Source organism: Mustelus asterias, unplaced genomic scaffold (genome assembly GCF_964213995.1).
Source record: "Mustelus asterias unplaced genomic scaffold, sMusAst1.hap1.1 HAP1_SCAFFOLD_318, whole genome shotgun sequence".
In the NCBI taxonomy this organism is placed as follows: Eukaryota; Metazoa; Chordata; class Chondrichthyes; order Carcharhiniformes; family Triakidae; genus Mustelus; species Mustelus asterias.
Window position 1 is genome coordinate 183,454 of NW_027590280.1, and position 23,316 is coordinate 206,769.

The 23,316-nt window shown below is 48.0% G+C and overlaps 1 protein-coding gene across 1 annotated transcript in view; it reads left to right on the forward strand.

Moving 5' to 3' along the window:
* Window positions 1-23,316, forward strand: part of LOC144486348 (tubulointerstitial nephritis antigen-like) — a 206,559-nt gene that overhangs the window by 179,360 nt on the left and 3,883 nt on the right. The window contains exons 7-8 of the mRNA XM_078204381.1: window positions 8,443-8,566; window positions 16,569-16,614. Of these exons, the coding sequence (XP_078060507.1) occupies window positions 8,443-8,566; window positions 16,569-16,614 (170 nt within the window). The remainder of the gene's footprint in view (window positions 1-8,442; window positions 8,567-16,568; window positions 16,615-23,316) is intronic.

Consider the following 23,316-nt stretch of genomic DNA (forward strand, 5'->3'; position numbering starts at 1 on the left):
GAACCGGAAGAAATAGCAGAGGTACTTAATGAATACTTTACTTCAGTATTCACTATGGAAAAGGATCTTGGTGGTTGTAGTGCAGACTTGCAGTGGACTGAAAAGCTTGAGGGATCTGGGTGTCCATGTGCATAGATCCCTGAAAGTTGGCACCCAGGCTGATAGGGTTGTTAAGAAGGCGTACGGTGTGTTAGCTTTTATTGGTAGAGGGATTGAGTTTCGGAGCCAGGAGGTCATGTTGCAATTGTACAAAACTCTGGTGCGGCCGCACTTGGAGTATTGCATACAGTTCTGGTCGCCGCATTATAGGAAGGATGTGGAAGTGTTGGAAAGGGTGCAGAGGAGATTTACCAGGATGTTGCCTGGTATGGTGGGAAAATCGTATGAGGAAAGGCTGAGGGGCTTGAGGTTGTTTTCGTTAGAGAGAAGAAGGTTAAGAGGTGACTTAATAGAGGCATACAAGATGATCAGAGAATTAGATAGGGTGGATAGTGAGAGCCTTTTTCCTCGGATGGTGATGGCTAACATGAGGGGTTTAACATGAGCTTTAAATTGAGGGGTGAGAGATATAGGACAGATGTTAGAGGTAGGTTCTTTACTCAGAGAGTAGTAAGGGCGTGGAATGCCCTGCCTGCAGCAGTAGTGGACTCGTCAACATTAAGAGCATTCAGATGGTTATTGGATAAACATATGGATGATATTGGAATAGTGTAGATTAGAGGGGCTTTAGATTGGTTTCACTGGTCGGCGCAACATCGAGGGCCGAAGGGCCTGTACTGCGCTGTAATGTTCTATGTTCTATGTTGAGCATGTAGATATTAAGAAAGAGGATGTGTTGGAGCTTTTGAAAAGCATCAAGTTAGATAAGTCGCGGGGACCGGATGAGATGTACCCCAGGCTACTGTGGGAGGCGAGGGAGGAGATTGCTGAGCCTCTGGCGACGATCTTTGCATCATCAATGGAGACGGGAGAGGTTCCGGAGGATTGGAGGATTGCGGATGTTGTTCCTTGATTCAAGAAAGGGAGTAGAGATAGCCCTGGAAATTATAGACCAGTGAGTCTAACCTCAGTGGTTGGTAAGTTGATGGAGAAGATCCTGAAAGGCAGGATTTATGAACATTTGGAGAGGTATAATATGATTAGGAATAGTCAGCATGGCTTTGTCAAAGGCAGATCATGCCTTACGAGCCTGATTGAATTTTTTGAGGATGTGACTAAACACATTGATGAAGGAAAAAGAAGTATATATGGGCTTCAGCAAGGCATTTGATAAGGTGCCCCATGCAAGGCTTATTGGGAAAGTGAGGGGGCATGGGATCCAAGGGGACATTGCTTTGTGGATCCAGAACTGGCTTGCCCACAGAAGGCAAAGAGTGGTTCTAGATGGGTCATATTCTGCATGGAGGTCGGTCACCAATGGAGTGCCCCAGGGATCTGTTCTGGGACCCTTACTCTTTGTGATTTTTATAAATGACCTGGATGAAGAAGTGGAGGGATGGGTTGGTAAGTTTGCTGATGACACAAAGGTTGGAGGTGTTGTGGATAGTGTGGAGGGATGTCAGAAGTTGCAGCGAGACTGGGCGGAGAAGTGGCAGATGGAGTTCAACCCAGATAAGTGTGAGGTGGTTCATTTTGGCAGGTCAAATAGGATGGCGGAATATAATATTAATGGTAGGACTCTTGGCAGAGTGGAAGATCAGAAGGATCTTGGGGTCTGTGTTCATAGGACACTCAAAGCAACTGTGCAGGTTGAGGCTGTGGTTAAGAAGGCATATGGTGTACTGGCCTTCATCAATCGAGGAATTGAGTTTCGGAGTCGTGAGATAATGTTGCAGCTATATAGGACCCTGGTCAGACCCCACTTGGAGTACTGTGCTCAGTTCTGGTCGCCTCATTAGAGGAAGGATGTGGAAGCCATAGAAAGGGTGCAGAGGAGATTTACAAGGATGTTGCCTGGGTGCGGAGCATGCCTTGTGAGGATAGGTTGAGTGAGCTCGGCCTTTTCTCCTTGGAGAGACGAAGGGTGAGGGGTGACCTGATAGAGGTGTATAAGATGTTGAGAGGTATTAATCGAGTGGATAGTCAGAGGCTTTTTCTCAGGGCTGAAATGGTTGCCACAAGAGGACACAGGTTTAAGGTGCTGGGGAGTAGGTAGAGAGGAGATGTCAGGGGTACGTTTTTCACTCAGAGGGTGGTGGGTGCGTGGAATGGGCTGCCAGCAACGGTGGTGGAGGCGGATTCTAAGAGACATTTAGATAAGTACATGGAACTTAGTAAGATAGAGGGTTATAGGTAAGCCTAGTAATCGCTAAGGTAGGGACATGTTCGGCACAACTTTGTGGGCTGAAGGGCCTGTATTGTGCTGTCGTTTTTCTATGTTTCTATGTTTCTAACACTCTGATATACCGCACACCCCTGACTGTAACTCTGATATACCCCACACCCCTGACTGTAACTCTGATATACCCCACACCCCTGACTGTAACTCTGATATACCCCATACCCCGACTGTAACTCTGATATACCCCACACCCCTGACTGTAACACACTGATATACCCCACACCCCTCACTGTAACACTCTGATATACCCCACACCCCTCACTCTTGTCGTTTATTTGGACATTGTGTATTCAAGTCCCACCTGAGGGAATTGGGATCAGATCTAGTCTGATATGGCCATGGGATGCTGAGGGAGTCCTGCAATGTTAAACATGGCGTCTCTCAGTCAGGATGTCAGACCTCGGCTCTGTCTGCTTCTTAACATGGATGTTCTAGATCCCATGATGTTCTAGATCCCATTTTAATGTTACACAAGAGTTGGTCCATGTTGTATTATCTGAGCTACTGATTGTCCATTGGACCATTCTGAGGTGGTTAATGCGGAGGAGCTGGACAGGCCAATGAATTCTGAATGATTGTCATTATTAACCTTTGATCCTGCACGAATCTGTGCAATCACACATGATCCCTTAGAACAAAGAACAAAGAACAGTACAGCACAGGAAACAGGCCCTTCGGCCCTCCAAGCCTGTGCTGCTCCTTGGTCCAACGAGACCAATCGTTTGTATCCCTCCATTCCCAGGCTGCTGATGTGACTATCCAGGTAAGTCTTAAACGATGTCAGCGTGCCTGCCTCCACCACCCTACTTGGCAGCGCATTCCAGGCCCCCACCACCCTCTGTGTAAAAAACATCCCTCTGATATCTGAGTTATACTTCGCCCCTCTCACCTTGAGCCCGTGACCCCTCGTAATCGTCACCTCCGACCTGGGAAAAAGCTTCCCACTGTTCACCCTATCTATCCCCTTCATAATCTTGTACACCTCTATTAGATCTCCCCTCATTCTCCGTCTTTCCAGGGAGAACAACCCCAGTTTACCCAATCTCTCCTCATAGCTAAGACCCTCCATATCAGGCAACATCCTGGTAAACCTTCTCTGCACTCTCTCTAACGCCTCCACGTCCTTCTGGTAGTGCGGCGACCAGAACTGGACGCAGTACTCCAAATGTGGCCTAACCAGCGTTCTATACAGCTGCATCATCAGACTCCAGCTTTTATACTCTATACCCCGTCCTATAAAGGCAAGCATACCATATGCCTTCTTCACCACCTTCTCCACCTGTGTTGCCACCTTCAAGGATTTGTGGACTTGCACACCTCGGTCCCTCTGTGTTTCTATACTCCTGATGACTCTGCCATTTATTGTATAACTCCTCCCTACATTATTTCTTCCAAAATGCATCACTTCGCATTTATCTGGATTAAACTCCATCTGCCACCTCTCCGCCCAATTTTCCAGCCTATCTATATCCTGCTGTATTGCCCGACAATGCTCTTCGCTATCCGCAAGTCCAGCCATCTTCGTGTCATCCGCAAACTTGCTGATTACACCAGTTACACCTTCTTCCAAATCATTTATATATATCACAAATAGCAGAGGTCCCAGTACAGAGCCCTGCAGAACACCACTGGTCACAGACCTCCAGCCAGAAAAAAACCCTTCGACCACTACCCTCTGTCTCCTATGGCCAAGCCAGTTCTCCACCCATCTAGCCACTTCTCCTTGTATCCCATGAGCCTTAACCTTCTTAACCAACCTGCCATGTGGGACTTTGTCAAATGCCTTACTGAAATCCATATAGATGACATCCACGGCCCTTCCTTCATCAACCGTTTTTGTCACTTCCTCAAAAAACTACACCAAATTTGTAAGGCACGACCTCCCTCTTACAAAACCATGCTGTCTGTCACTAATGAGATTGTTCCGTTCTAAATGCACATACATCCTGTCTCTAAGAATCCTCTCCAACAACTTCCCTACCACGGACGTCAAGCTCACCGGCCTATAATTTCCTGGGTTATCCCTGCTACTCTTCTTAAACAACGGGACCACATTCGCTATCCTCCAATCCTCAGGGACCTCACCCATGTCCAAAGAAGCGACAAAGATTTCCGTCAGAGGCCCAGCAATTTCATCTCTCGTCTCCCTGAGCAGTCGAGGATAGATGCCATCAGGCCCTGGGGCTTTGTCAGTTTTAATGTTCCCTAAAAAACCTAACACTTCCTCTCTTGTAATGGAGATTTTCTCTAACGGGTCAACACCTCCCTCCGAGACACTCCCGGTTAACACGCCCCTCTCCTTCGTGAATACCGATGCAAAGTATTCATTTAGGATCTCCCCTATTCCCTTGGGTTCTAAGCATAATTCCCCTCCTTTGTCCCTGAGAGGTCCGATTTTCTCCCTGACAACTCTTTTGTTCCTAACGTATGAATAGAATGCCTTAGGATTCTCCTTAATCCTGCCTGCCAAGAACATCTCGTGACCTCTTTTTGCCCTTCTAACTCCCCGTTTGAGTTCTTTCCTACTCTCTCTGTATTCCTCCAGAGCTCCATCTGTTTTCAGTTGCCTGGACTTAACGTAAGCCTCCCTTTTCATTTTAATCAGATCCTCAATTTCCCTGGTTATCCACGGCTCTCGAATCCTACCTTTCCTATCTTTCCTTTTTACAGGCACATGCCTATCCTGCAGCCTTATCAATAGTTCCTTAAAAGACTCCCACATGCCAGACGCGGACTTACCCTCGAACATCCTCTCCCAATCAACATCCACCAATTCCTGCCTAATCCGGCTATAGTCAGCCTTCCCCCAATTTAGCACCCTGCCCGTAGGACAGCACTCATCCTTGTCCATTACTATCCTAAAGTTAACAGAGTTGTGGTCACTATTTGCCACATGTTCCCCTACCGAAACTTTGACGACCTGACCAGGCTCATTTCCCAGAACTAGGTCCAGTATAGCCCCCTCTCTAGTCGGGCTATCTACATACTGTTCCAAAGAACCTTCCAGTACGCATTTTACAAATTCCTCCCCGTCCGGACCCCCAGCTCTAAGCACTTTCCAGTCTGTGCCAGGGAAATTAAAGTCCCCCACTACAACAACCCTATGTTTTCTGCACCTATCCAGAATCTCCTGACATATCCTTTCCTCCACTTCCCGTGGGCTGTTGGGTGGTCTGTAGTACACCCCCAGCATAGTGACTGCACCCTTCCTGTTTCTGAGTTCCACCCACAGCGACTCAGTACATGACCCCTCTAAGTTGTCTACCCTCTGCACCGCGGTAATATGCTCCTTAACTAATATTGCTACTCCCCCACCTTTTTTAGCCCCTCCTCTGTCTCGCCTAAAACACTTATACCCCGGAATATTCAGCTGCCAGTCCTGTCCTTCTTTTAACCAAGTTTCCGTCACCGCAACCACATCCAAATTCCGCACAAGCATTAAGGCCCTAAATTCGTCTGTTTTACCCGTTACGCTCCTCGCATTGAAGCAGATGCACTCCAGACCTCCAGGCCCACTCAGGTCATCCTCCTCCAGAGTGCTCCTCTTCTTAGCTAGCCTTGCCCTGGCCCCCAGCTCAACCCCAGCCTCAGTATTTACTGACCTACTGTTTTGTTCCCCACCCCACTGCCACACTAGTTTAAATCCTGCCGAAACACTCTAGCAAAACTCCCAGCCAGGATATTTGCTCCCTTCCAGTTAAGGTGTAACCCATACTTTCTGTACAGTTGCCATCCTGACTTGAAGATTTCCCAGTTATCTATGAATTTAAAACCCTCCCTCTTGCACCAGTCCTTTAGCCACGCGTTCAACTGTAGAATCTCCCTGTTCCGAGCCTCACTTGCACTAGACACCGGGAGCAGTCCAGAGATTGCTACCCTGGAGGCTTTACTTTTTAGCCTAGCACCCAACTCCCTGAATTTCTCTCGTATGACCCCCCTGCTCTTCCTACCTACATCATTTTCACCAATGTGTATAATCACATCCGTTTGACTACCTTCCTTTTTAAATATGCTTCCTACCCTCGCGGAGACATCCAGTACCCCGGCACCAGGGAGGCAGACTACCATCCTGGATTCTCGTTCACTCCCACAGAACCACCTGTCCGTGCCTCTAACCATTGCGTCCCCCACAACTATCGCTCTCCTAAACCCCTTCTTTCCCTTCCGGACCCCTGAGCCTGTCTCCGTGGAGGCGATCTGGTCCTCGTGGCTTACCACTGGAGGGTCATCCCCCTCCACAGAATCCAAAACAATATACCTATTTTGGAGGGGGACAACCACAGGGGATCCCTCCACAGACTGCTCACTCTCTTCCCTTCTCCCATCTGTTGCCCATCCCTTTCTTTTATGGGAGACTGCCACTGGGGTACTTTCTGGCACATCACCCTTCTGACTATTACCCCTCCTAACTGCGACCCACGTGTCTTCCTTCCGAGACCCTGGTGTCACTACCTGACTATAACTTTTATCTATTAATCTCTCATTTTCCCTAACTAAACTGAGTTCATCGAGCCTCAGCTCCAGCTCCCTTACACGATCCTTCAGGAGTTGCAGTTCCACACATCTGGCACAGATATGGACTTCCGGGAGGCAAGTTGTCTCCAGGAACTCCCACATCCCACACCGAATGCAGTATACTGGCCTCCCACTCATACCAGCCATGTCCTTTTTAGTTTTGGGGATAAAACAAAAAGGGGGTGTAACCGAAGAAAAACAAACAAACAACCTTCCTCGCCTTCGCCGAAGCCCTGTGAGCCAAAGCCCTTTTAGCTCTCACTCTGCTCCCTGCTCACTCCACTGCCCGCTCCAGACGCTGCCCGCTCAGAAGTGCGGCCTGCTTTTAAACCCTCCAAAAAACCTTCCCCAGGCTGCTCCTGGGCCTACTCCCTGTTTTGAAAAAAAAACCTTTTTAAGTTAGCCCTTTTTAAACCTTCCCCAGGCTGCTCCTGGGCCTACTCCCTGTTTTGAAAAAAAACTCAGATTTTTAAGCCAAATTTAACTGAAAAATAAATAAAATGCAGACACAATCTTTCTTACACTCAGCCTGCTCCTGTGGAACAATGAGCCGCTTGATTGCTGTCCCAGTTTTGCTTGGTAGAGTCCTGGACCTCGGAACTAACTTGTCTCCAAAACTAATTGGCATCTTATTAATCATAGCATCATAGAATCCTTACAGTGCAGACAAGGCCATTCGGCCCATCGAGCCTGCACTGACTCTCTGACATAATATCTTACCCAGGCCCTCTCCCCCACCCTATCGCCGTAACCCCACAATTTACCGTGGCTAATCCACCTAACCTGCCCATCTTTGGACTGTGGGAGGAAACCGGAGCACCCGGAGGAAACCCATGCAGACACGAGGAGAATGTGCAAACTCCACACAGACAGTGACCCAAGCCGGGAATTGAACCTGGGTCCCTGGTGCTAGGTGTACAGTCTGTGGTTTGTAAATGAGGAAACTGGGAATAAAGTGCCCAGAATGCCCATTTACAGGATGCACGCTGCTGTGCACTGTCATGGCTGCATTGACAGCCAGTGGGTGGGAATATTACAGTGGGACAAGACTGAGTTTATGGTAGGAATTTGGTGAGGTTACGGCAGGATTATGGTAGAACAATGGTAAAAAGTAATGAAGAAGACCATAAGACCAAAAGAAATAAGAGCAAGAGTCGGCCATTCAGCTCTCCGAGCCTGCTCTACCATTGAATAAGATCATTGTTGATCTAACACTCACTAAGTCCAATTTCCTGCCTTCTCTCTGTGATCCTCAATTCCCTGACTGATTAAAAACCGATCCATCTCAGTGCTGGAAATTTTCAAGGACTTCACAGCTTCCTGGGAGAAAGAATCCCAAAGATTCTCTTTGAGAGATGAAATTCTTCCTCAAATCCATCTTAAATGAACACATCCTTATTCTGTGACTGTGTTCTCTGGTCCCGGACAGTGGGACTGCAGTTTGATTATGCTGGAATAGTGCTGGGTTTACAGTGCGAACATGATGAGGTTCCAGCGAGGTTAGAGGGGGACTACGGTAGACTGCTGGTGAGGTTATGGTGAGATTGTTGAATGAACACATACGCATCTCCTCTGTTCTGACACAGCACTGATGGAGGTACATGAAGATTTCTTTGTGTACAGAAGTGGAGTTTACAGACACACACCAGCGATGGCTGACAAACCAGAGAAATTCCGTCGACACGGGACTCACTCCGTCAAAATCACAGGGTAAGGAATGATCATTGTGGGCAATTGATCCAGATGAAGTGATATCAGGTAGAATGAGAATGATGGGGAATTAGCAGAGATTGAAAACAGCAGCTGCACAAGATGATCAATTCTAGGCAGTGGGGTAATTGTAGACAAGCTGCCTCGATGAAAACTGGGGAGGGGGGAACCAGGCCAGGCACTGTGCACAGCCCCACCCATTGAAATCAGAGTGTAAAACAGGCAGAATGTGATGTGGGCTGTCCCATTGTAACAGTGCAGGGGCTGGTTAGAATCACATTTCTGTTTAAAGCTCTGTGGGTGTATGATAGACAATTCAGGACAAAGTGGCCAAATAAAGCCGAGTGAGTTTGGCAGGTTTCGGTGGGAGGGGGGGGGGGGTTGAGGGATGAGTGCTGGTTGGTTTTCATTCGTTAAATGGAAATGGGATACTGGTGCCCGGTGAACTTTGCTTTTCTTTTTATTTGTGACCTCAGAGTAACCTGAAAGTGAACTTTATGGGGGGGTTATTAAACGGTGAGATACTCAGCAGCTTCCTGTTGAAGGCTACCTACCAATATCAGAGCCCCACGGCAGCACAGGAAGGGCACAATTGTATGTGGCAATGTGGGTTGAGACCGGGCTGTAGCCCAGCACCAGCTGCACCCTCTCGGTAGAGAGTACCCACTGGCAATGTTTGATTTGATTTATTATTGTCATATGTATTAACATACAGTGAAAAGTATTGTTTCTTGCGCGCGATATAGACAAAGCATTCTGTTCATAGAGTAGGAAATGAGAGAGTGCAGAATGTAGTGTTACAGTCATAGTTAGGGTGTAGAGAAACTTAATGCAAGGTAAGTCCATTCAAAAGTCTGATGGCAGCAGGGAAGAAGCTGTTCTTGAGTTGGTTGGTGTGTGACCTCAGACTTTTGTATCTTTTTCCCCGAAGGAAGAAGGTGGAAGAGAGAATGTCTGGGGTGTGTGGGGTCCTTAATTATGCTGGCTGCTTTGCCGAGGCAGAGGGAAGTGTAGACAGAGTCAATGGATGGGAGACTGGTTTGCATGTTGGATTGGGCTACATTCACAACCTTTTGTAGTTCCTTGCAGTCTTGGGCAGAGCAGGAGCCATACCAAGCTGTGTACAACCAGAAAGAATGCTTTCTATGGTACATCTGTAAAAGTTGGTGAGAGTCATAGCTGACATGCCAAATTTCCTTAATTTTCTGAGAAAGTAGAGGTGTTGGTGGGCTTTCTTAACTATAGTGCAGGCATGGGGGGACCAGGACAGGTTGTTGGTGATCTGGACACTTAAAAACTTGAAGCTCTCGACACTTTCTACTTCATCCCGGTTGATGTAGACAGGGGCATGTTCTCCTTTACACTTCCTGAAGTCGATGACAATCTCCTTCGTTTTGTTGACATTGAGGAAGAGATTATTGTCATCGCACCAGTTCACCAGATTCTCTGTCTCGTCATTGTTTGAGATCCGATCCACTAGCACATCAGGAGAACACAGTAAAAAAATTCCAATTGAGGAACATGGAGACATCTGAAAATGAGTGGAAGACACGAAACAACACAATGCAGAGAGCAAAGTGATTCTGAGTACAAGCGAATGTTAAATGTTTCACCGAGAAAGCTTTGGCGTTGCACCAATCGCTGGCCATGCAGTCAACCCCTGAACCATTCTCAGCTGTGTGTGAACACGATTGCCTTTGAATGAATGGTCGGTGCAGACTCGATGGGCCGAATGGCCTCCTTCTGCACTGTAGGGTTTCTATGATTTCTATGAGCAGCATGTAGCTGTTTTGTCAGTGACTGAGTGATGGCATTAGTCCATTCCGCACAAATACCCCAGCATCTCCTGTTCCAACCCAGTTTGGAGGAGTTACGGTGGGTCACTGGACAGTCACTGCCAGAGTCTAGATCTAAATGCAGCCAGATTAATGAGATGACAATCTTCACTCTGCTAATTGGACAGCTCTGATGTGAAGTTTGATTGTTCTGGAATAACTGCAGGGGATACCTCACCGTGAGAAAACCTCACTAGTACAAAACCGGCGGGAAGTATCACTATCAGGAATTCCACTCCCCCAGGATTCCAATGAGGGGCCCTTGAGATCACTGTGGTCTGACTGAGAAACATTGAATCACGGATTGAAGGAGGCCATTCAGCCTATAATTCCTGTGCTGGCTCTTTGACTGAACATCCCACTCCTTCACTCTTTTCCAACAGTTCCACAAGCTTTTGCTTTTTAAGTATTTATCAAATTTCCTTCTGCGTGTTGTTATTGAATCTATTGCCAGCAACCGAGCTGACATTCCACCCAGTCGAGGGAGCTCAGCCTGCGGGTTGTGTGATTACAGCACCGTACCAGCCTGCGAGTGATTACAGCACCGTACCAGCCTGCGAGTGATTACAGCACCGTACCAGCCTGCAAGTGATTACAGCACCATACCAACCTGCGAGTGATTACAGCACCGTACCAACCTGTGAATGATTACAGCACCGTACCAACCTGTGAGTGATTACAGCACCGTACCAGCCTGTGAGTGATTACAGCACCGTACCAGCCTGCAAGTGATTATAGCACCGTACCAGCCTGTGAGTGATTACAGCACCGTACCAGCCTGCGAGTGATTACAGCACCGTACCAGCCTGCGAGTGATTACAGCAACGTACCAGCCTGCGAGTGATTACAGCACCGTACCAACCTGCGAGTGATTACAGCACCGTACCAGCCTGCGAGTGATTACAGCACCGTACCACCCTGCGAGTGATTACAGCACCATACCAGCCTGTGAGTGATTACAGCACTGTACCAACCTGCGAGTGATTACAGCACAGTACCAGCCTGCGAGTGATTACAGCACCGTACCACCTTGCGAGTGATTACAGCACAGTACCAGCCTGCGAGTGATTACAGCACCATACCAGCCTGCGAGTGGTGTGATCGCAGACTGGTAAGGTGCTGTAATCACTCGCAGGCTGGTATGGTGCTGTAATCACTCGCAGGCTGCTACGGTGCTGTAATCACACCACTCACAGGCTGGTACGGTGCTGTAAACACTCGCAGGCTGGTACAGTGCTGTAATTACACCACTTGCAGGCTGGTACGGTGCTGTAATTACACCACTTGCAGGCTGGTACGGTGCTGTAATCTCGCAGGCTGGTATGGTGCTGTAATCACACCCCTCACAGGCTGGTACGGTGCTGTAATCACTCGCAGGCTGGTACGGTGCTGTAATCACTTGCAGGCTGGTACAGTGCTGTAATTACACCACTTGCAGGCTGGTACGGTGCTGTAATCTCGCAGGCTGGTACGGTGATTACAGCACCGTACCAGCCTGCGAGTGATTACAGCACCGTACCAGCCTGTGAGGGGTGTGATTACAGCACCATACCAGCCTGCGAGATTACAGCACTATACCAGCCTGCGAGTGATTAGAGCACCATACAGCCTGTGAGTGGTGTGATTACAGCACTGTACCAGCCTGCGAGTGGTGTTATTACAGCACCATACTAGCCTGCGAGTGATTACAGCACCGTACCAGCCTGCGAGTGATTACAGCACCGTACCAGCCTGCAAGTGGTGTAATTACAGCACCGTACCAGCCTGCGAGTGGTGTGATTACAGCACCGTACCAGCCTGCGAGTGGTGTGATTACAGTACCTTACCAGCCTGCGAGTGATTATAGCACCATACCAACCTGCGAGTGATTACAGCACCATACCAGCCTGCAAGTGATTACAGCACCATACCGGCCTGCGAGTGATTACAGCACCGCACCAGCCTGAGTGATTACAGAACCATACCAGCCTGTGAGTGATTACAGCACCATACCAACCTGCGAGTGATTACAGCACCATACCAGCCTGCAAGTGATTACAGCACCATACCGGCCTGCGAGTGATTACAGCACCGCACCAGCCTGAGTGATTACAGAACCATACCAGCCTGTGAGTGGTGTGATTACAGCACCATACCAGCCTGTGAGTGATTACAGCACTGTACCAGCCTGCGAGTGATTACAGCACCATACCAGCCTGCGAGTGATTACAGCACTGTACCAGCCTGTGAGTGATTACAGCACTGTACCAGCCTGCGAGTGATTACAGCACAGTAGCAGCCTGCGAGTGGTGTGATTACAGCACATTACATTACTGTGATTACAGCCTGCGAGTGATTACATCACCATACCAGCCTGCGAGTGATTACAGCACATTATCATCCTGCGGGTGGTGATTACAACCTCTGCCATGGGGCTGTGACTCTGCTGGAGTCATGATGTGGAGATGCCGGCGTTGGACTGGGGTAAACACAGTAAGAAGTTTAACAACACCAGGTTAAAGTCCAACAGGTTTATTTGGTAGCAAAAGCCACACAAGCTTTCGAGGCTCTAAGCCCCTTCTTCAGCTGAAGAAGGGGCTTAGAGCCTCGAAAGTTTGTGTGGCTTTTGCTACCAAATAAACCTGTTGGACTTTAACCTGGTGTTGTTAAACTTCTTACTCTGCTGGAGAACAGAGTGCTGGATGGACCCTGAAACAGCTGAGGGCTCTCTCGTATCTCAGTCTGGAGGTGAAGGGGCTGCTGAAGGCCAGAGATTGCTGGCCCCATGTATAAAAGATCCAACCTGTCATCCCATGGGGCCCTGTGGGGAGGCCGAGATGCCTCAGCCATTGAGATGAACATTGTTATCTTACACCGTGTGGCACTGAGTCAGTGCACACCCTCCAATTGGATTCGCTGTCTGAGTATCCAGTACATCCAGTAACTGTTTTGTCACCTCTCTCTCCTCTTCAGGAGAGCCAGGGATCTGAGCTTCGCCAGCGCCGAGCCTTTCCACAGGCCGTTCCTCCACTTGGAGCTGATCCTGTCCAGATCCATCACCCAGACAATGAGCAGAGAGCAGGTCCCCGAACACAGTCTGAGCAAGCAATGCAGCAACCTTCTCTCCAACCACTGACTCAACCCATAGCAGAGCAACAGAGAATAGCACAATGTCAGGGAAAGTGCAGGGAGCAAGAGACAAGATCCCAGTGTTGGTGCGATCACTGTTTCAGTTCGGGATGCTTGTTGTGTTTGGGATTTTTAATAATTTTATGGAAGGTGCCATCGGCTATTGGAGGAAGGTCTCCAACATTCCCGGCTCAAGTGTGGCTGAGTTGTGACAGTTGCTTTAACTGATGGAATCCTGGCCAGGGTTTTGCCGGAATCACTGACTGGTCCATGTATTGTTCCAGATTCCTGAATGGAATGTGCAGCGTGACCTCAGGGTGGGTGTTAGCCCCTTTCAGCTGTTGTCACTGGGTGGAAAGTACAGTTTGCTCACAAAGGAAGGACTAATTCAGCTTTCCTCCTCACTGACTGAGTAAAGGAGTCAGTGCTGGGGACAGATACCTGAGGCTGGATGTAACTGGATTCAGCACATGTTCTGGAGCACTCTGATATCTCAATACTCTTTGCAATATCTCGTGCACATTCAGCAAACATTCAGGGAGCGGGGTGGTGGAGGATTTGTGCGTAAACGTCCCTCAGCCTATTTCCTTCAGGAGAGTCGGATACTCAGCCTGTATGGAAGGTTTGGATTTCGGGTGACTGAGATTGTCTGAGCAATGACTGGAGTCTCCTCCTCAATCTCCGGGTTTAATCCGGACATTTCAACGATTCAAAACATTTCCGAGCTCTCTTCATTCCTGCTGGATTTTCACTGGCTGGAGAACTGTTCCATTGGAAAAAGCAGCATCCCAACCACCGCATTGTTAATGTGTGAGGCAGATGGAAAACTGGGGATTTCTACCTCCCCAAAGCAGGAAACATGTGCCACCCCCTCCCCCACCAGGGAGGGGGTGGCACATCTTCTCCGGAGCCTTCAACATGTCATTGATGAAGACGAACATCTCGCCAAGGCCATCCCCACACCCCCACTTCTTGCCTTCAAACAACCGCACAACCTCAAACAGACCATTGTCCGCAGCAAACTACCCAGCCTTCAGGAGAACAGTGACCATGACACCACACAACCCTGCCACAGCAACCTCTGCAAGACGTTACGGATCATCGACACAGATGCCATCATCTCACGTGAGAACACCATCCACCAGGTACACGGTACATACTCTTGCCACTCTGCCAACGTTGTCTGCCTGATACGCTGTAGGAAAGGATGTCCCGAGGCATGGTACATTGGGGAGACTATGCAGACGCTACGACAGCAGATGAATGAACACCACTCGACAATCACCAGGCAGGAGTGTTCTCTTCCTGTTGGGGAACACTTCAGCGGTCACGGGCATTCGGCCTCTGATCTTCGGGTAAGCGTTCTCCAAGGCGGCCTTCACAACACACGACAACGCAGAGTCGCTGAGCAGAGACTGATGGCCAAGTTCTGCACACATGAGGACGGCCTCAACCAGAATCTTGGGTTCATGTCACACTATCTGTAACCCCCACGACTTGCCTGGGCTTGCAAAATCTCACTAACTGTCCTGTGTGGAGACAATACACATCTCTTTAACCTGTGCTTAACCCTCTCTCCACTCACATTGTCTGTACCTTTAAGACTTGATTACCTGTAAAGACTCGCATTCCAACCATTATTTTGTAAATTGAGTTTGTGTCTTTATGTGCCCTGTTTGTGACGAAGGGGCAGCACTCCGAAATCTAGTGGCTTTTGCTACCAAACAAACCTGTTGGATTTTAACCTGGTGTTGTGAGACTTCTTACTGTGTTTACCCCAGTCCAACGCCGGCATCTCCACATCATGATATCTAACACGGGTGGCACGGTAGCACAGTGGTTAGCACTGCTGCTTCACAGCTCCAGGGACCTGGGTTCGAATCCCGGCTCGGGTCGCTATCTGTGTGGAGTTTGCACATTCTCCCTGTGTCTGCGTGGGTTTCCTCCGGGTGCTCCGGTTTCCTCCCACAGTCCAAAGATGTGCGGGCTAGGTTGATTGGCCATTCTAAATTGCCCCTTAGTGTCCCGGGATGCATAGGTTAGTGGGTAAAATACGTAGGGATATGTGGATAGGGCCTGGGTGGGATTGGAGTTGGTGCAGACTTGATGGGCCGAATGGCCTCTTTCTGCACTGTAGGATTCTATGATCTAACCCTCAGGCAGTCAATATTATGAAAACAGGTCATTATTACATTGCTGTTTTTACTTTATTTACTCTGAAGTCTTTACAATATTTTTTGGTCGTGCAAGACACCAAATAAATCCCGTTCTGCCATTCTCTCAGATAGCTGTGCAAAATCCTACCCCTCCACCACCATCTTCATCAGGCACGTCTATAGGTGGCCAGTCAGCCTGCCTGACTCTGGCAGCTTCGTGTGAATGGGCTTGGCCACTGGTATTTGACCAGCTGACTGAGTAAACCCTGCTGAGTGAAGAGAGGAGACACTCAGGGATTAGTCTGAACCTTTCCTCAGTGGGTCACACTGGAAACACCTGGGGTTTTGCTGCCCTGACTGGACTGTCTGTCCCTGCCCCCAAACCCTCCCTCACCCTTCCCAAACCAGTGCAATAACCTGACACCCATCCCCTTCCCTCATATCCCCAACTTCCCTTGGTGCCTCTGGGCATCCTGTGGGGCCTGCGGTTTGACCTGCCAGCCACGGATACAGTGGCTGAGGCCTGGTGGGTAAGATCGACTGAGGAGCCTCAAACAGATTGGTAGCAAGCAGGGTGCTGTGAATTGCCTGGGTATGGGACACGCACCCACCCACACACATACGTTGTGTCCCCCCCCCCCCGCCCCCCCCGGCTGGTTGATGCTGCCTTCCCCAAGCCGTGTTCACAGTCTGATGGGGAGCAGCTCACTCAGTCTGTGAATGGACCATGAATCCCCCAGACTCCCACCAAACAAGGAAAGCTTAAGCAGAGTACACCATACAGATGCTGCCTTTCAGATTTTCTGGAATGTTCCACAGGCAGTGAACTTTTGAAAGGAATATTGTTTCTGACTAATAATTCAGCAATTAAAACATGGACTGTTTGTGTTTTGTTGTTTGCAGGTGGGGTGAAGAGCAAGGATATGATGGACAGATTCGCAAATACTGGGTATGTACACACACGCACTCCTTCTATAAACCACTGACACTGTACCATGCCCGCACACACACACACTGTACCATACACACATACTGTACCATACACACACACCCTCCACACTGTTCCCATCAAACACTCCCAGGACAGGTACAGCACGGGGTTAGATAGAGAGTAAAGCTCCCTCTACACTGTCCCCATCAAACACTCCCAGGACAGGTACAGCACGGGGTTAGATACAGAATAAAGCTCCCTCTACACTGTCCCCATCAAACACTCCCAGGACAGGTACAGCATGGGGTTAGATACAGAGTAAAGCTCCCTCTATACTGTCCCCATCAAACACTCCCAGGACAGATACAGCACGGGGTTAGATACAGAGTAAAGCTCCCTCTACACTGTCCCCATCAAACACTCCCAGGACAGATACAGCACTGGGTAAATGACTGGTGACACCTTGAATTGGAACAGCAGTGTTCAGTGCGGAGTATTTGTACACCACCCGAGCAAACTCTAAATCTTTGCACTTATATGAGGAGCTGCTGCTGAGCTGTGAGTGTGTAACCCCCGAGTTCTTGATGTTGACATTATCCCCCGAGCTTCCTATGTCTCATTGCTGGTACCCAAACAAAACCCATCTGGTTCACTAATGTCCTTTAGGGAAGGAAATCTGCCGTCCTTACCTGGTCTGGCCGACATGTGACGCCAGAACCAGCAATGTAGTTGACTCTTAACTGCCATCTGAAGTGGCCTAGCAAGTCACTCAGTTCAGGGATAATTAGGGATATGTGATAAATGCTGGCCAGCCTGTGACACCCATGTCCCAGCCTGCGACACCCATGTCCCAGCCTGCGACACCCATGTCCCAGCCTGCGACACCCATGTCCCAGCGTGCACGGACTCTCAGCGCAACCCTGTCAGTCTCACTACCAAGTTCCAGGTCACTAGCACTCGCTGTGTAAAAAATGTTCATCCTTACATTCCCCTTGAATCTGTTCCCAGTCCTTAAATCTGTATCCCTGTTCCTTATACCATCAACCAGTGGGAACAGTGTTTCCTTGGCTGCTTTATCTAAACTTGTCAGAATCTCATGCACTTCCATCAATTTTCCCTTCAATTCTCTGGCTCTGTGGAAAACAACCTCAACTTCTCCAATAAAAATAGAAAATGTTGGAAAATCTCTGGCAGCACCTCTGATGAGAGAAACATGGTTAACACTTCAAGTCCAGTATAACTTATTCCAAAGAAGAGTCAGATTGGACTCAAAACATCGACTCTTATTCACTCTCTGTAGACGCTGCCAGACCTGCTGGGTTTTTCCATTTTTATTTCTGATCTCCAGCATCTGCAGTATTTTGCTTTTACCGCAGCTTCTCCAGCCTAACCTTACAGCTAAGCTCCCTCATCCTGGGAACTATTCTGCAGATCCTCGCAAAGACCCTCACATCCTTCCCAAAGTGGTGACCAGAACTGAACCAATGCTTTAGCTGTGGCCTAACCGGAGCTGAATAAACGTTCAGTATAACCTCCCTGCGTTTGTACTCCACACTTCTGTTTATGAAGCCCAACATCTGCTTTGCTTTGCTGAGCCTCCCTCGATATGTTGTACCCCCTTCAAAGATTGATGCAGATACATTGCCTTATTATATATGCCCCTATGGACTAAGGGTGCACAAAGAACCATGGGGTAGGCTTGATAACTTGAACATTGGGAGCTCTTTATTGTCGGTGTGCACTGTTCCACACTCTGATCTAAGACCAGGTCCCACACTGGGAAGAGCTAATTCCCCAGGGGTCACCTGACCCCACACTCTTAAAGGGGCAGTCCACAACCCAAACCCCAACATACACTATATACATATATTACCCCGCACACTCTTTAGAACTGTGACTAAGTCTACATTGCCTCTCTCCACCCTTTAAGTCAGAATACATCACCTCAAACTCCTGTGTTCAATTCTATCTGATCCTATCTGCCTATTCTGCTAACCTATCCCAGTCCTGTTACAATCCATTGCTATCATCCTCACTGTTAGACACTCCTCCAAGTTTGGTATCATTAGCAAATTTAGACGTTTTACTCTGTATTCCATTATCCAAGTCATTTATAATCTAAACAAGCAGTGATGCCTGCCCTGACCATTGGGGAACATCACTGTTTACCCTCCCCCAGTCTGAAAAATAACCGTTTCCCATGCCTCACAGCTGTCAGTCCTTAAACCAAACTTTTATCCAATTGGACACTGACCGTCCTATTCGATGTGTTGCAATTTCATTAACCAGCCTCTGATTGATACCTTCTTAAATTCTAAATAAACAACATCTACTATATTCCCTTCAGCAAGTTTCCCTGCAACTAATCAGATTAATCAAACATGGTCTGCTTATTACAAACACAACTCCATGTCTCACATAATAGACGACTATGCAAGTTAAAGCACATAGGATTGCGAGTAGTGTCTGGAGATAGAAAGCTGGTAAGCAGATAGGAAGCAAATCGTTGGCATAAATGGGTCTTTTCTGATTGGCAGTCAGTCAGTCGGGTTCCACAGGGATATGTGCTAGGACCCCAACTGTTCACATTATATATTAATGATTTGGAAGAGGGAACTGAATGTATTATCTCCAAATTTGCAGATGATATAAAGTTGGGTGGGAGGGTGAGCTGTGAGGAGGATGCAGAGATGCTTCAGTGTGATTTGGACAGGCTGAGTGTGTGGGTATCTGCATGGCAGATGCAGCAGAATGTGGATAAATGTGAGGTTATCCACTTTGATAGCAATAATAGGAAGACAGATTATTTCTTGAATGGGTGTAAATTGAGAGAGGTGATACTTAGCGAGACCTTGTGTCCTTGTGCATTAAAGAACAAAGAACAAAGAAAATTACAACACAGGAACAGGCCCTTCGGCCCTCCAAACCTGCACCGACCATGCTGCCTGACTTAACTAAAAACCCCTACGCTTCCAGGGACCATATCCCTCTATTCCCATCCTATTCATGTACTTGTCAAGACGCCCTTTAAAAGTCACTACCGTATCCGCTTCCACTACCTCCCCCGGCAAAGAGTTCCAGACACCCACCACCCTCTGTGTAAAAGATCTGCGTCATACATCTCCTTTAAACCTTGCCCCTCGCACCTTAAACCTATGCTCCCTAGTAATTGACTCTTCCACCCTGGGAAAAAGCTTCTGACTATCCACTCTGTCCATGCCTCTCATAATCTTGTAGACTTCTATCAGGTCTCCCCTCAACCTCCATCGCTCCAGTGAGAACAAGCCAAGTTTCTCCAACCTCACCTCATAGCTAATGCCCTCCATACCAGGCAAATTCCTGGTAAATCTTTTCTGTACCCTCTCCAAAGCCTCCACATCCTTCTGGTAGTGTGGCGACCAGAATTGCGGCCTAACTAAGGTTCTATAAAGCTGCAACATGACTTGCCAATTTTTAAACTCAATACCCCAGCCGATGAAGGCAAGCATGCCGTATGCCTTCTTGACTACCTTCTCCACCTGCATTTCCACTTTCAGTGACCTGTGTACCTGTACACCCAGATCCCTTTGCCTATCAATACTCATAAGGATTCTGCCATTTACTGTATATTTCCTATCTGTATTGGACCTTCCAAAATGCATTACCTCACATTTGTCCGGATTAAACTCCATCTGCCATCTCTCCGCCCAAGTCTCCAACTGATCTATATCCTGCTGTATCCTCTGATGGTCCTCATCGCTATCCGCAAATCCACCAATCTTTGTGTCGTCCGCAAACTTACTAATCAATCCAGTTACATTTTCCTCCAAATCATTTATATATATATTACAAACAGCAAAGGTCCCAGCACTGATCCCTGAGGAACACCACTGAGGAACACCATATGCCGGCTCCAATTGAAAAGGATCTCCAAGAAGATCACGCATATCGACACAGACGGCATCTCCACATCATGAACACCACTTGTCACAGCCCTTCATTCAGAAACGCACCCTTCCACTGCTACACTCTGTCTTCTATGACCAAGCCAGTTTTGTATCCACCTTGCCAGCTCACCTCTGATCCCATGCAACTTCACCTTCTGCACCAGTCTGCCATGAGGGACCTTGTCAAAGGCCTTACTGAAGTCCATGTAGACAACATCCACTGCCCTACCCTCATCAATCATCTTCGTCACTTCCTCGAAAAACTCGATCAAGTTCGTGCGACACGACCTCCCCTTCACATGTTGCCTCTCACTAATACGTCCACTTATTTCCAAGTGGGAATAAATCCTGTCTCGAAGAAACCTCACCAATAATTTCCCTACCACTGATGTAAGACTCACCGGCCTGTAATTCCCTGGATTATTCTTGCTACCCTTCTTAAACAAAGGAACAACGTTGGCTATTCTCCAACCCTCTGAGACCTCCCCTGTAGTCATGATATGGAGATGCCGGCGTTGGACTGGGGTAAGCACAGTAAGAAGTCTCACAACACCAGGTTAAAGTCCAACAGGTTTATTTGGTAGCAAATACCATAAGCTTTCGGAGCACAGCTCCTTCGTCAGATGGAGTGGATATCTGTTCTCAAACAGTGCAAACAGACACAGAAATCAAATTACAGAATACTGATTAGAATGCAAATCTCTACAGCCAGCCAGGTCTTAAATGTACAGACAATGTGGGTGGAGGGAGCATTCAACACAGGTTAAAGAGATGTGTATTGTCTCCAGACAGAACAGCTTGTGAAATTCTGCAAGTCCAGGAAGCAAGCTGTGGGGGTTACTGATAATGTGACATAAATCCAACATCCCGGTTTAGGCCATCCTCATGTGTGCAGAACTTGGCTATCAGTTTCTGCTCAGCGACTCTGCGCTGTCGTGTGTCGTGAAGGCCGCCTTGGAGAACGCTTACCTGAAGATCCGAGCTGAATGCCCGTGACTGCTGAAGTGCTCCCCCACAGGAAGAGAACAGTCTTGCCTGGTGATTGTCAAGCGGTGTTCATTCATCCGTTGTCATAGCGTCGTAGCTCCCTCCACCCACATTGTCTGTACATTTAAGACCTGGCTGGCTGTAGAGATTTGCATTCTAATCAGTATTCTGTAATTTGATTTCTGTGTCTGTTTGCACTGTTTGAGAACAGATATCCACTCCATCTGACGAAAGGCTGTGCTCTGAAAGCTTATGGTATTTGCTACCAAATAAACCTGTTGGACTTTAACCTGGTGCTGTGAGACTTCTTACTGTACCTCCCCTGTAGCCAGTGAGGATACAAAGATTTCTCTCAAGGCCCCAGCAATTTCCTCCCTTGCCTCTCTCAGTATTCTGGGGTATATCCCATCAGGCCCTGGGGACTTGTCTACCTTAATGTTTCTCAAGAACCCCAATAGCTCCTCCTTTTTGATCTCAACAAGACTCAAACTATCTACACATCCTTTCCCAGACTCATCATCCACCAAGTCCTTCTCTTTGGTGAACACTGACGCAAAGTACTCATTTAATACCTCGCCCATTTCCTCTGGCTCCACGCATAGATTCCCTCCCTTGTCCTTGAGTGGGCCAATCCTCTCCCTGGCTACCCTCTTGCTCTTTATATATGTATAAAAAGCCTTGGGATTTTCCTTAATCCTGCTGGCCAATGTTTTTTCATGACCCCTTTTAGCCCTTCTTACTCCTTGCTTAAGTTTCTTTCTACTTTCCTTGTATTCCACACTTGCTTCGTGTGTTCCCAGCCTCCTAGCTTTGATAAATGCTTTTTCTCTTTGACTAGGCTCACAATATCTCTCGTTATCCAAGGTTCCCAAAACTTGCCATACTTATCCTTCATCCTTACAGGAATGTGCCTGTTCTGAATCCCTATCAACTTACACTTGAAAGCCTCCCACATGCCAGATGTTGATTTGCCCTCAAACATCTGCCCCCAATCTACATTCTTCAGTTCCTGCCTAATATTGTTGCAATTAGCCTTCCCCCAATTTAGCACCTTAACTTGAGGACTACACTTATCTTTATCCATCAGTACCTTAAAGCTTACTGAATTGTCATCACTGTTCTCGAACTGCTCCCCTACTGAAACATCGACCACCTGGCCAGGCTCATTCTCCAATACCAGGTCCAGTATGGCCCCTTTCCTAGTTGGACTATCTACATACTGTTTCAGGAATCCCTCCTGGATGCTCCTTACAAACTCTGCCCCATCCACGCCTCTAGCACTAAGTGAGTCCCAGTCAATATAGGGGAAATTAAAATCTCCCACCACAACAACCCTGTTACTTTTACACCTTGCCAAAATCTGCCCACATATCTGTTCCTCAATCTCCCGCTGGCAGTTGGGCGGCCAATAGTAAACCCCCAACATTGTGACTATACCTTTCCTATTCCTGAGCTCTACCCATATTGCCTCGCTGTATGAGCCCTCCGAGGTTTCCTCCCATAGTACAGCTGTGATATTCTCCTTAACCAGTAGTGCAACTCCCCCACCCCGTTTACATCCCCCTCTATCCCACTTGAATCATCTGTATCCTGGAATGTTAAGCTGCCAATCCTGTCCTTCCCTTAACCAAGTCTCTGTAATGGCAACAACATTGTAGTTCCTAGTACTAATCCAAGCTCTAAGTTCATCAGTCGCTGAAAGTAAGCGCGCAGGTACAGCAGGCAGTAAAGAAGACAAATGGTAAGTTGGCCTTCATAGTGAGAGGATTTGAGCATAGAGATAAGGATGTTTTGCTGCAATTGTATA